Raw genomic sequence first — 15104 nt, 5'->3', positions numbered from 1 at the left:
TTATAGTCTACCTGTATCTAACATACTGTATTTTATATGTAACATTTGTTTTGCTTATTATCGTCTCTCCACCACCGAGAACAAAAACTCCTTGAGGACAAGGATATTGCTCTGTTTTGTTCACTGCTGTTTCTCCTTGCCTGGAACAAGGCCTGTCTGACACAGTAGCTGTTCAAAATAAGTAGTTATTTATTGAATGAATGAATGAATGACAGATGGATTATTTGAAGCCATTATACTATGGTGAACATTATTCAATGACATATTCACTAAAAATATTCTAAAGGGAACAGAGCATGAAGTACTACATGGGGAAAAGATATGAACAGTTTACAGAAAAAGAAATGCAAATTGCTCTTAAACATGAACATATGATCAACCTTGCTCCTAAGAGAAAAGTAAATTAAAACTATACTGAAATATCACTTCCCATCTATCAAGTGGCTAAAATCCAAATGTTTTTATAACACATTGTGTGTTTTGGGGAAACACTTTCATACACGGCTGGTAAGAGACTAAAATGGTACATTCCCTAAGAAGAGAAATTTGGCAATATCTAACAAAATTATATAGGCATTTAACCATTGGCCCAGCAACCCCTCTTTTAAGAATCTATCCTATAGATAGATACACAGGCAAAAATGCAAAGTGACATATACACAAAGCTTCTCATTGCCATATTGTTAGATATGCAGCAGTAGGAAAGGGATGGGGCTGAATCAAAGTGTGCTTTGTCTTGCAGAAGCTAACCCTTAAATTGCACCAGGTGTCTCCAAAAGGTTACAAAACATCCCACAAGACACTGTAGTACACGCAAACACTCAAGCACCTGTTTGCTTTCAGTTTTGGGCAACCTAGAGTAACCGCTGCCTCTTTATATTGCTTATGGATGATCATGCCTGCCCTTTCAGGAATATGCATGCCTCCCAGGCTTAAAACTACCCTGGTCCAATGGTTAGGGGAGATAGTGCTTTGAGGCCTATTTAACACAGAACAAACCTGACTCCAGATTGGGTCTATTCCTTTAGCTCTAATCTTTGTGCCCTAGCCTTTTCTCTACCTCCTAGGTTTGACCTTTAAAGGTATAAGGCCTATCCACTTACACAGAGATAAAAAGTTGCAGAAAAGAAAATAACATTTCTCTCCATTGAACATTTTTCTCAGTTGGAGGTTTACAGGAACATCATGGCTAGATCAACAACTGCGCCAAGTCTGCAACAAGCCACACCCTATCCCCTTTTAGTAAAAAAGAAGCCTGAATTCTACCTAGGTTAAGATGGTTTTCTGGTACCACCATCTTCTCAGTCTGCTGGCTTTCCAGGTAAAGTTGTTATTTCTTGCCCCAACACCTGTCCCCCAATTTACTGTCCTGTCATGGTAGAGCAGTGAACAGTAATAGCTTGAACTTGGTAACACTATCTCCCTGACTCCTTACTCGTCATGTGTAATAAATGCTTCTACTTTAAGAAAGTACTTGGTGTGTTCACTAAGGACCCCAAACCCACTGAGTCTGGTAAAACTATTTTTTTACATTAACAAAAGGCTTAAAACAACCCAAACATCCATTCATAGAGAACTGATGAATAAACAGTGGCACATTCACACAATGGAATACTATGCAGCTGTAAAAGGGAAAGAGGAAGATTTCCACCTACCCCTATGCAGCTATCTCTAAGACATATTAAATTTTAAAAGGTATAGAAGAATGTATATAGTATGCTAACTTTTGTGTTAGAATGGGAAGGTACACAGATTATTTTTATTTTTTAAAAGTAGTGGAAGAACAAATTAAAAATTCACTACAATGAACTGTCTATAGAGAAACAGAAAAAAAATCAGTGGGAGTAGACAGGGATAAATGTATCCAGTTTTAGAGTTTTCCTCTTAAAGCACTGAATGTTTCGCATGAGCTTCAAAGGTGGCGCTACTAGTGAAGAATCCACCTGCCAATGCAGGAGACATGGGTTCAATCCCTGGGTGGGCAAGATCCCCCGGAGAAGTAAATAGTACCCCACTCTAGTACTCTCACCTGGAAAATTCCATGTACAGAGAAACCTGGTGGGCTACAGTCCATGGGGTCACAAAGAGCTAGACACGACTGAGCACACACACATTTTTCATAGTTTTAAAAAAAACAAATCAAAAAGAAAATTCAAAATATTCCTAAAGATAAAAAACAAATAAACCTAAAAATTCTATACTTTATGTCCAGGGTTGCCAAAATACAAGCTACAGGTCAAATCTGGCCCTTCACCTATTTCCACAAATAAAGTTTTACTGGAACATAGGCATGCTCATTTATTTACATATTACATATGGCTGCTTTCGAGCTATGATGGCAGATGTGAATAGCTGTAACAGAGACAGTATGGATCACAAAGCCCAAAATATTTACTGCTTGCTTTTTACAGAAAAAAATGTTCCAGCTCTTTCTCTAAACCAAATTAGCAGCATAACCACACATAATTATTTTAAATGACTTGACATATAGAACTCTGTACATCCTGAGGGCAAAAACAAACAAACAAAATCCCTTAGAAACAGTAGGTTTGTTGATGATAGTAATGTTAGACTTGTTATTTTAAAACACTATATGCATGTGTGAGTATATATGAATATGTGACTATATATTTGTGTGCAAATATATATGAAGTAAGTAAATAACTATTAATTTTATTAGGAATCAATATTTATAGGTAAGAGAAAAGAAATACAAAGATAAAAATATAAAATACAGTAAAGAAAAATGGCTAGGTGGACAAACACATGTTAAAGAGTCTAGGTCATGGTATATGAGTTTTCATGGTAAAATCCTTCAACTTTTCTATAAGCTTAAAATTTTTCTTAATGAAATGTTAGGAAAAATTTAAACTCTGTAACATTTCATTTTAATTGGGAATATCAGTAAGAACTTACAATTTGCTTTTTTTTGTTTTCTGAAAATCCACATATTTCCTGGCTCTAATCACTGAAAAAGTCTGGAAGCAATGACATCTCAGTGGCAATAAATATTACTAGTGTCCATCTTGTGGTCCCTAAATATCACTTATTCTTAAAAAGAATTGCTTTCAAGCATAGAGCAAGAAATGTATAAGATGAATCTGAATATCTTATGTCTTAAAGCAAAGAAGCAATCAAAGACTACTAGGTCACATCAAAGAGTCCAACAGCTAACTTGAATGACTCCCACAGGCCACAGATGGAACAAATAAGAGTATCAAGAATAATCACTACAATAAATTGAAACATATATATATATATATATATATATATATATATACAAAAACATGATTACATAATAAAACAAAACCAAAAAATATCACTCCGTTGGCTAAATTTGGAGACTAAGACACTAATGTATTTTTCTGAAAACCGATGGATAAAAAAACAGGATGAACCTAACTATGAAAACTTACATGTATGTGTGTCTCAGTACACACATAGAAAAAGATCTCAAAAGCTAAACTTCAAAGTGTTAACAGTGATGATCTCTGGATGGTAGGGCTTTGGGTGATTTTTCTTTTTTGCTTCATTAAAATTTTTTTCAGAGTGAATATGTATTATTTCTGTACTAAAAATATATTTTAAGGTTAGAAAACAGTATGTAGTATATGAGATCATTTTTGTAAACAAATTATACATATATATATCTCTCTCTCTCCAAAATGTAATCTCTGGATTGTGGGATTAAGGTCATTTTAATTTCCTTCTTTTAGCTTCCCTAACTTTTTTTTAAAGCTTTATAAGTAATAGTAACTACTTCTATGAAAAGAAAAAGGAACAATAACATTTAAAAATGTTATTCAATTTAGTGAGAATCACTAAAATAGTGAGAATCAGAAGAGTAAGATTTTTCAGGACTTCTCTAAGACTGATCAGGGCAAGTGTTCCGACTCACTGGCATGAATATCTGTTGCCTTTGAGTAATATACACCTAAACAGGAAATGAGTGCTTTCATAGCTTGTTGCCACTAATGATTAAGATCAATAAACAATCTCTAAGTAACTTCCTGTGACTTTATAAGATCTTGGAACTTAAACATGGGACACAAAGAAAGTGATTAACAAAAGCTGCTAGCCCTTTTTTCTTAAAAGCCCCTTATAAAGTGGTCTCCTCTGCCCTCTTCTGGTGATAAAAATAAAAGCTACTTGAAAATAAAGGGCATTCTCTGAGAGCAGCAGTTCTCAAAAGTGTGGTACAGGGTCTCAGGTTCTGAGGGCCTCCCCAAGATTCTCTCAGAAAGTCAGCAAGGTCAAAACTATTTTCATATTAATACTAAGACAGTGCCTTTTATGTTCTCATTCTTTCTTGAGTGTACCAAGTATGAAAATTCATTAATATGAGTTCATATTCTATATTAAAATCAACCTTTTAAGAAATTACCTCTCGTTGAGTTTTAAAGAGGAATACACAGTTATCTGAAAAGATGATCTAATTTCCTCCCTTTCCACTTACATATATAGATGTGCGAGTCTAGATATCCATCTGTTTCAATAAAAAAAACCTGTCATGACAGATTGAACACAGAAGCAAATATGAAAACCCAGCTCTCTTACAATAAGTCAGACACTTAAGATTTGCAAAAGTGTAATAAAACAATGCCATTCAAAAGTAAAACAATGTTACTCTTCCAACTGTTATTTCTGTAGGTAAAATATATTTTTTTATGTTAACATGTAACAGGTTTGTTACTGTTGCATTTAAATAAATTTAAGAGTTCTCTTAAACTCTTAATTTGTCATACAGTAAATACTGATATACATAACCCACATAAAAGCTCTTTTAAGTCCTCAACACTTTTTAAGAGTGTAGGAGTACTGAAACCAAAAAGTTTGAGACCTGTAGCCTTAAAACAAAGTTTTTCAAACTAGAGTCATATAGTGCTTCCACAACTTTTTGGCCATTTATTTTGAGCACCAGCTGTATTGTTATTTGCTTTATTCATCTATTTCTTCAAGTTAATCTTTTAAAACTTAAATTAGTAATAGTTAATATACTATCCTAAGGGATATGTATTTAATTCAATCCTTCCACCAACTCTGTGAGGTATGTGTGTGTGTGTGTGTGTGTGTGTGTGTGTTGCTCAGTCCTGTCCGACTCTTTGCGACCCCATGGACTGTAGCTTGCCAGGCTCTGCTGTCCATGGGATTCTCCAGGCAAGAATACTGGAGTGGGTGGGTGGGTGGGTGGGTGTGTGTGGGGGTGTGTGTGTGTGTGTGTGTGTGTGTGTGTGTGTGTGTGTGTGTTGCTCATTCCTGTCCGACTCTTTGCGACCCCATGGACTGTAGCTTGCCAGGCTCTGCTGTCCATGGGATTCTCCAGGCAAGAATACTGGAGTGGGTTGCCATTGCCTTCTCCTCTGTGAGGTGTAGAGTATTATATTAACATCCTTATTTCCAGATAAGAAGACTCAGGTTAAGGCATTTGCCAGAGAACATGTTCAACTCTGGCAACCCAGTTCCAGAATCCAAGCTCTTGATCACTATTTGAAGCTTTTCAGCCTCAAAATGTTTCTCTACATACTGCCTACAATCATCCCCATCATGCTTTGGGAAATGCTGCCCTCATAAAGTTATTTATTCTTCCCACCACCCATTTAAAAGTCTATGCTTTGTGACATTTAAAAGCAGACTTCATAATTTGTGTGGTACTTTTTAGTAAATTCAAACTGGAAAATAAGGGACTTTACTGGTGGTCCAGTGGCTAAGATGCTGCACTCCTAATGCAGGGGGCCCAGGTTTGACCCCTGGTCAGGGAATTAGATACCACATGCCACAAGAAAGATCAAAGATTCTGCATGACACAACTAAGGCCGGGTGCAGCCAAATACATATATGTGATACAGCTTCATCATATACAAATCACCAAAATTTACAGCCCCCCAGTTCAGTTCAGTCGCGTCCAACTCTTTGCGACCCCATGAATTGCAGCATGCCAGGCCTCCATGTGCATCACCAACTCCTGGAGTTCACTCAGACTTACGTCCATCAAGTCAGTGATGCCATCCAGCCATTTCATCCTCTGTCGTCCCCTTCTTCTCCTGCCCCCAATCCCTCCCAGCATCAGAGTCTTTTCCAATGAGTCAACTCTTCGCATGAGGTGGCCAAAGCCCCCCAGCCACCACATAATTCAATTGTAATGACTGAGTTCAATGAACACATATTTAGTCTGGCAAGTTATTTATTTATTTATTTTTTAAAGAAAACTACTGCTAAAATGCTGGGAAAGACCAAGGGCAAGAAGTGGGGAACAGAGGATGAGATAGTTGGATGGCATTACCAACTCAATGGACATGAGTTTGAGCAAATTCCGGGAGGTAGTGAAGGACAGAGAAGCCTGGCATGCTGCAGTTCATGGCATCACAAAGAGTCAGACACAACTTAGCAACTGACCAACTGCTGAGATGACCTCAAGCAAAACTTCACTAAAACTGACAACCCCTTTCCAATTCTGCTTAACACACTTCCTAATAAGGGAAGTGGAGCTATTACTCTTACTTGCCCCACAACTGAGAACAGAAATGGAAGGCAGGTGAAGAGAAAATACTTAATGCTGTAGGCCTTTTAATAGCTCAAAAGGGAAAGACTCGGTATTTTCCTTCCTTTCTGTCTATTCAATTTCCATCTAGACTGAATTCTCCTTCCTCTTGTATCCTTCCACAGCTCCTTCCTCAGATAACTCCTTCACTAACTAACCAACTGCTACCTGTACCCTCCATTCACCACTAGTATTAATACTATCTGCTATGCTGAATATATTGGCCTGTATGTGGAGTGGGGCTTCCTCATGGGCTCAGCAGTAAAAAAAATTGTCTCCTGCAGTGCAGGAGACACAGGAGACCCTGGTTCGATCCCTGGGCCAGGAATATCTCCTAGAGGAGGAAATGGCAACCACTCCAGCATTCTTACCACCAACAGAGGAGCCTGGCAGGCTACAGTCCAAAGGGTCGCAAAGAATTGGACACAACTGAGCGACTGAGTACACTATATTTGGAGTACAGTCTCCCCAAACAAGATACTTGAGAGCACAAGTTGTTAAATAATATTTCTATCTTCAAAATCACTGAGGACAGAATACTACATACAGTTGACTCCTCAAAAGGAGTCAATTGAAAGACCAAAAGAAGTTGAACTAGCTGGAGGTACTTCTAGCAAATACTTTCATCTTGTCTCAAAACCCTCAGGAACATATGAATACCTATTATGCACAGGTATTTTTGTAATTCCTTCAGCAGCTGATATGATAAAAGAAAACAGCAGAAAGATTCACAAAATATAACCTATCTGTGAAAATAATATCATTTTACCAAATTATTCTTTTTCAAATAATAATGCTTGATTTCTCTTAAGCTAAATGAATACATGTAGTAACTCCACCACATACTCTTGAGAGTTAGGGTCTTCCAAAAACGAAGTGTATGTGCTTTGCAACAGATGACTACTTCCAGACTATTTAACTTATTGAATCCCTGTTCTCAGTAATGTTCTAGATAGTTGCAGTTGCTAGACAAGCAACCACTCCACTAACAAGTTAAAAATGTATTTTCCAGTTTAATTCTTCACTGTGGCAAAGTAGTATATATAGTTCAATACTACAGTTGAAGGCATCTGAAATTCAAATCCTAACTCTACCACTTAGGAGACTGGCATTGGGCGATTTCCAATGTACCTGAGCCTTGGTTCCTTCATCTGTAAAATGGAATACACGTAATACCTATATCATGGAATTGTTGTGAGGATAAAAAGATCCATACTTAAATAGCACACTATAGGGGCTTGACACTTAGCACGCACTCAATTACTTTTTTTTTTTTCTTTTTGCTCATACTTCTCGGCTTGTGGGATCTTCGTTCCCCCACCAGGGATTGACTCAGGCCCTCCGCAGTGAAACCAGGGAGTCCTAACCACTGGACTGGCAGGGAATTCCCCCTACTAGCTTTCACTTGCCCCTAGTATGATATACTACTTACTGTTTCCTGACTTTTCGAAGTTTGGGGTGGAGGTGGGGAAATCTCAAAATGTGAGACTGGGAACATAACCTTCACGTACCTTACCTTCCTCACCCTACAAACCCCTTCCTCACCCTACAAACCCCTTCCTCCAAATTGTACACTCTAATTTAAAGTAGGGCCCTATTTCATGTGTATCTTCCGCAAAGCTCCAGATAACATCAGAGGCTCCATACTGAATAATCTGCCTTGGTCTGACAAGAGGGTTCGGTAGACCTTGGTTCTAAGTTCGTGTTCTGCCTCATATCTGACCATCTGATCTTGGTCAGGTTACTTATTCTTTGATGAGCCGGGGGTATCCTCAGGAGTAAAAGAAGAGTGCCAGGCTACACCACTCCCAAGGTCCCTTCTGATTCTAAACTGGGAAAGATTAAAAGTGACTGTAAATCCCTACCACAGACTGTAAATCCCTAAATACTCTCCCCAAAACGCAGCTCAAACGTCACTGCTTCCTTTCTCTGGACTCCTTGGCACTCTGTACAAATGTCCAGTGTCCACATCAGACCCTGCGCTCTCAAGAAGCTGGGACCTCTCCGAGGCAGCTCTGGGAGACTCTCTGAGGCTGTGGTTGCAGTCCTCGCAGAGCTGCAGTGAGGACGGATGAAAACACGTACCCACGGTGTTTAACACGGTGCCTGGCCCAAGGTAACAGCTCGAGATACTTCGGCTAGTATAAATATTCAACGGTTCCCCATCCCTCCTTGAACCTCGGTTTCCTCAAGGGTAAAATGACGCTGGACAGACCCTGCCCAAAGGCCCCAGGTGCAGCCCGGCGCCGAATTCCGTCCTCTCACCTCCCGGGCTCAGCAGCAGCTTCAACGCCTCCAAAATCTGCTCCAGACCACACTTTTCCAGAACCCTGCTGCAAGCAGCCTGACTGACCGCCGCCATGACTGAAGCACAAAGCTCCACTGGCGAGCTGCGCATGCGCCTCAGCGGAACGGCGCCGCTGCCGGGTGGCGTGTGGCGGACGCACTAGGGGCGGGATCGACTCGGCTGGGAACGCCCCCTTTGGGAAAAAATGTTTTTCTCTCGCCACCTGAATTTCCCTGGGGTAGGGGATGTAAAAGTAGCTAACACAAACCGTCAACATGCACGATTTGAGAAACTCAACGTGATTAACTTCTGTATAAAGGATGAGAAGCAGTTTATAAACAATATGAATTTTACTCAGTATGAAAACATTTGGTCACCAAAACACTGAAGTAGTGAAGTAATCAGATGCCGCACCTTCTTATAATGAAGTTCGGTATGTAAAATAATATTCAATTGTTTAATTTCTTCACTAATGATATTTGGGCTTCCCTGGTAGCTCAGACGGTAAAGCGTCTGACTACAAAGCGGGAGACCCGGGTTCAGTCCCTGGGTCGGGAAGATCCCCTGGAGAAGGAAATGGCAACCCATTCCAGCACTCTTGCCTGGAAAATCCCATGGACGGAGGAGCCTGGTAGGCTGCAGTCCATGGGATCTCTAAGAGTGGGGCACGACTGAGCGACTTCACTTTCACTTTTCACTTTCATGCATTGGAGAAGGAAATGGCAACCCACTCCAGTGTTCTTGCCTGGAGAATCCCAGGGACGGCGGGCTGCCGTCTATGGGGTCGCACAGAGTGGGACACGACTGAAGCGACTTAGCAGCAGCAGCAGCAGAGGAGCCTGGTGGGCTACAGTCCATGGGGTTGCAAAGAATCGGACACGACTGAGCGACTTCACTTCAGTGCTATTTAAAAACAACTAGTAAACACACACACCGATTGCAAATAGCTGCAAATATTGTTCTTGATGATACGATTTCTTAAAGGAATTAAGTACAGCTCCCAATAAAAGCTCCATCTTTGCTCTATTCACAGACATTCCTGGAAAATTCAGTGTTTGTTAAAATCGTGCCACATCAAAATTGTGTTAATATGTAAAACAGAATGGGTTGGAGATATATCATCAGTAACAGCTTTTCACTTACAGGAATCTCGGTGGGACATTCAAAATTCATGTTGTCTGAAAGAATGTGAAAGTGAAGTCCGTCAGTTGTGTCCGACTCTTTGCGACCCAGGTCTCCCGCATTGCAGGCAGACGCTTTACCATCTGAGCCACCAGGGAATGACATGCTGCAAATCCAGGACAATGCTTCTGAGGGCAAGACTAGCATGCCTGCCTCTCCTTTCATTAAAAGTCAGTAACCTCGCCTACCATTGTCACAACCGGCTCCAACACCCTCTCTGTGAGACTGCTCCCAAGAGGCTGTCCTGCCTCTCTTTGAGATCCCTTAAGTTAGCCTGACATCACGACTGATGACTGCTCTTCAGTACTTAGCTGCTGAAAGCCTTGGGAAATGGGATGTGTTCCATATGCAAGACCATGCCACTGGGGGAAGAAATGGTTCATTTAACTCTCAGTGAGTCAGGCCCCTTCCTAGTCACTCCCATTTCTCTGGACTCCAGCCCTATGCCATCAGCCATTTCCTACTCTCAAAGGTAACAGAATCATTTTCACGAGGCTATCTTGGGGAATCAAAGTGATACTGTTTGTCCTCAAGTATTTAGGACAGAAGGGATGCTTAATAAATTGCACCTGGATCTTCATCTCTTCCTTAAATAAAACCTACTAAAACATCTTTAAATTGGAAACTACATTTTTCAAAAAATATTTATTTGGCTGCACCAGGTCTTAGTTGTGGCAGATGGGATCTTTAGTTGCAGCATGTGGGATCTAGTTTCCTGACCAGGGATGAAGCTCAAGCCTCCTGTATTGGCAGCACAGAGTGTTAGCCACTGGACTGCCAGGGAAACCCCAGCCTTGCTTCTTTCTATCCCTCCGTGCAACCCACAGTAGCTTCCCCCTGACAAAGAGATTTTATTGGTTTCACCACATGCCACATCACACGCCACATGGATGGATATCCTTCAAATAAATTGACCTTAGAAACACAGTTTCCCCTTCCCCCTATTCAGTCCCAACAGAATGACACAAAGTTCAGGAATAGACATTTTAATATGAAGCTTCTCTCTCCATGTTTTGAATGAGCTTACCTACCATTTGTCTGACCTGGAATTTTGCAATCAAATAAAAGAAGTTTGACAATGGTGTAACAAAATTCTTTAATAAAATTTATAAAAAACAAATAAGAATAATTTTTGCAGCTTGAATTGCTTTCCTTTTCCACTCCCAAAGAAAATACAAAATTATCGGCACCCACACACATATTACACTCAAAACTATAGTGACATTCTCTACGTAGAACTACATTAGAGTTTAAATTGCTGGAAAATCAAGACAATTCTAAGAAGTGGTTGAGAGATGTTCCTTTTCTTCTAAAAACAGTTGATAGGGAAGTAATTTAGATAAAATTCTTGTCTATGGTTGTCAAAAGTTTCTTAAAAGATGCATTTCAACTAAAAGAAGATCCAAATTAATGTACTCCCTACCCTCACCTTCCTTTGCTAACACCCTTTCAGCGAGTGTTTTCTTCCTCTGCAAAGGAAAAACAAATTGGATTTGAAAAATATTCTCAAGTTTCATAGCTGAAATTTGGGGCAAATGTGTCCAGACCAGCTAGCATTCTCTATAAATATCAACAAAAGCAGGCTTGGGGATTCTGTGCTTTGGGTCCAAGGATCCTGGCAAGAAACACATGTTGAGATTCCTCTAGTTCAGAATTTCTAGGGGGTGGAGGTAGAGCCACCTCAACTGTCTTTAGCTTCAGCTGGCTCAATTGCCAGGCTTAGTGGCAATTGCCCCTGCCATCTCCAAGCCCATTTTTCACATTTGCCCTCTGCTGTGCCCTCTTGCCAGCTTCTGTCTTTGGCTACAGCACTTCAGGCACTATTCTAAGTCCTGGAATATATCACTCTTTTGTTTTAGCGATAAATAAACATTAGAAGTCTAGTAGTGGGACTTCCCTGGTGGTCCAGTGGTTAAGAATCCTCAATTCCTCTGTTAAGGGACGCAGGTCTGATCCCTAGTCAGGGAACTAAGATTCCTCATGTCCTGCAGTGTGGTCAAAAAAAAAAAAGTTCAGTGGCACCTGAAACTCACCACCTTTTCTGGCCCAGCCTCCCTATTTAGAACCAAAGTACCTTGTAATGACATTCACATGACCAACACCCTTACTCAGAACAAGTTAACTGGATAGATGCCCATTACAAGTTACGTACTCAGAAGATAAAAATGAAAAACCATTAAGCTGTTAAGGTCTTAAGAGTACACAATACCCACACAGTACATGGCCAGCCTAAGACATAATCCTCTTTCCCTAAAAGGGCCCAATGTCTGCATCAGAGAAATGTAATAAAATTCAGAAGGAGTAAGAGTGGATCTCAGAACACAGGACATCAGTGCAGTGATGGGAGGAACAAAAGCACACAATTTACATATATATATATATATATATACACACACACACACAGTAGGGAAATTGACCCCTCCCCTTCCTTTTAAAAATGAGACAACGCCCTTAAGGAAATCTGTAAGTTCCTAGCAGAAACTTCTGAAACTGAAACTATTCTTTTGAAGTATTAAAATTTAGGAGTCTTTTGGACATCATAACCATGTCAACAATGATGAAAGGAAAAAGATTATTCAAGGAATAAGTCTAAATCATTCTAGTACACAGATTAGATCTATAAAGTGGAAATCAGGACTATGCTATCACTGATCAGTCTCTTCTCCAGAAACGTATTCCAAGTGAAGGGAGCTGGCAAACAACCAGGAGTATGTTTCCCGCATTTTCCATCACACGAGTGTAGGGACCCATCTCTCTTCCCATCAGTCTTGAGTCCCTTAGTCATCCTCGCCGCCTCCATACATGTCCGCCAGCTTCTTGAAGCGGTTGCCCCATTCATTCAGGTAGTCATAGTCCTGGTCTTGGTCTGACTCTGAGGAGTTCAGGGAGCTCAGACTAGCAGCTTCGGAACCACTTCCTTCATAATCAAACACCAGCAGAGAGTCATAGGGTGGGGCAGTGGGGTCACTATCAGCTGCCTTCAGGTTCTACAGAAGGAAGACAATAGGATCTTTTATTGAGAGGAACTGCACACCTGTCATCTTAAGCAAAATACTTTCTCTTGGTGAATAAAGCAAAATGCACACAACACACAACAATGCAACCATCCTGCAGAACGCCAGGGGCAATGAACACCAACAAAGTAAATTTAATACAGACTGGAACAGAAGATGGTCATTATATATCTCTAATGAAAGGAAAAAGTCTGTAGTGGAATGTTAAAAGTGGTAAATTATATGTAGGCAAGGGAGATGAGCACCAGCCAATCCAAATGGACAGACTAACAACAGTCATTCCAGGATAGTCTGGTGTGCGTGCTAAGTTGCTTCAGTCGTGTCCGACTCTTTGCGACCCACTGGGTTCCTCTGTTCATGAGATTCTCTGTGCATAGGATTTACATTCTTTTTTTTATATACATTTTCATAATTTATATTTTTAAAAAAGCAAACATTTTACTTTTGTAATTAAGAAACAGCTACAAGCACAAATAAACATAAATGGAAGAAAAGACCTGATCCAGATGTATCTAAAGGGATGGTTTAAACTGGCCCTTCCTGTTCTCAGTTTTCTCTAAGACCCAGTGCTAGAATGGATCTGGCTTGGTCCTGTCCAACACAGCTGTGCTTTTAGAATCCCTGGTGATGACAACTCCCCTAGAAAGCTAAAAGCCATGAAGACTCACTGAAGGCCAGTGGACCATCAGACCAGCCCTGAAAATAATTCCAGTGACCAAGCAAGTAATCAAGTAACATAGTTTAAGGAAACAGATCCCACTGGACTATTATTTTCCCTGGTTCTTTGCTTAATCCCACCATTTCTTCCTCATCCTACCTGAAGCTAATTAAAAGTCCTGACCAATAACCTAAAGGATGAATTTCTTTCTTGCCTAACAGTTTGCTAGAAAGATTTTGGTCCTCTGCTCTGCTCTTCCTACTTCTTGAATGGAAAACAGGCCCAAGGCCTGGAAGCATGGCAGCCATCTTGTGATCAGGAGGCAACAAGCTTGAGAACAAGGATCTACATGCTTAGATCATGCAGCAGAAAGATGGAAAAAGCTGATGCTCCAGCCGAGACTACTTACCTCAGTCTTCTATTTGAACAAGGTATCGTATCTATTTAAGCTTCTGGTATTTATAGCTGAATGCATTTCTGACGTATACAGAATGGAAGCTATTTTTCTGGCCCTCAAGTAGCCTTGCAATTACACATTTAATATTACATCCCAGTGCAATGCAGGGAAAGAGACCCATTAGTGAAACCAAACTGAATCTACTATGAATCTCTTTTTCCTTCCTAATTCTATTAAATCTTTTCAAACAAGTCTCAGTTTTTCAGTATAGACTTTGCAAATTCCCAAAGACTAATTCAAAGTGCTTTTAGTTCTGAAATTTAGATGAGGCACAAATTAAAAAAAAAAAAAAAAAAAAGGTGGGGAGAGGGGCAGTAGCTCAGGGATCATGCAAGATGAAAACATGGTAAAGGAAAGAACCTAAAGACTTTTTCTCACTTTTGACGCAATTGCTTCTCTCCAAATTTACAGATAAGCTTGTTGTGCCTTGACTTTTGACTGTGCTTACTTACTTCATCAATAAAGTTTCCAATTTCATCAGGATTGGCAGGGCGGGGTCGGTACTGGGGCACACTCATGAGGGTTGGTGCTACGTCATTACGAGTCACTTCAGGCCGGGCATCCAGGCCTCTATGTAACTGGCTCAAGTCAAAGTCCTTTAGAAAAAAAGGTAAAAACAGGGTCAAGAGTAAAATAGAAACAGTCATAAACACAGGGTCATATATGGTTTACATATTATACTGGATGAGGCCTTAAGTGTCAGCTGTATGATATCTACAACCATGTACCAATGTAATCTGAAATGGCAGTTTGGTTTTGTGTTTTTTTTTTTCCTGAAATGGTAGTTCTCAACCTAGGAGTCTCCAAAACAGCACTGGAAGGAGATATAACATAAAAGCCTTGTGAGGAACACTTGTGGGAAGAGATGGAGATTGTTAAGAACTTTTCAAAGGATATGATTATTAGATTATTATTCAACAAATATTCACTCCTTTCCCACCGTATCCTCTGTGAAAAGAACAGAAATC

At 40.1% G+C, this 15104-nt stretch overlaps 2 protein-coding genes across 5 annotated transcripts in view; both read right to left on the bottom strand.

Annotated features, from left to right (window-relative positions):
- Positions 1-8916, bottom strand: part of TANGO6 (transport and golgi organization 6 homolog) — a 185022-nt gene extending 176106 nt beyond the window's left edge. For both annotated transcript variants that reach the window (XM_055554251.1, XM_055554252.1), the window contains exon 1: positions 8804-8916. In XM_055554251.1, the coding sequence (XP_055410226.1) occupies positions 8804-8900 (97 nt within the window). In that variant the 5' untranslated portion in view covers positions 8901-8916. The remainder of the gene's footprint in view (positions 1-8803) is intronic.
- A 2168-nt stretch (positions 8917-11084) lies between these two features.
- Positions 11085-15104, bottom strand: part of CDH1 (cadherin 1) — a 73818-nt gene continuing 69798 nt past the window's right edge. For all 3 annotated transcript variants that reach the window (XM_055554259.1, XM_055554261.1, XM_055554260.1), the window contains 2 exons: positions 14589-14732; positions 11085-12994 (listed from right to left, as the gene is read on the bottom strand). In XM_055554259.1, coding sequence (XP_055410234.1) covers positions 12785-12994; positions 14589-14732 — 354 coding nt within the window. In that variant the 3' untranslated portion in view covers positions 11085-12784. The remainder of the gene's footprint in view (positions 12995-14588; positions 14733-15104) is intronic.

Source organism: Bubalus kerabau, chromosome 17, assembly GCF_029407905.1.
Source record: "Bubalus kerabau isolate K-KA32 ecotype Philippines breed swamp buffalo chromosome 17, PCC_UOA_SB_1v2, whole genome shotgun sequence".
Classification (NCBI taxonomy): Eukaryota; Metazoa; Chordata; class Mammalia; order Artiodactyla; family Bovidae; genus Bubalus; species Bubalus kerabau.
Note: the sequence above shows the minus strand (reverse complement) of the source record. Positions and strands in the feature narration are given on the sequence as shown.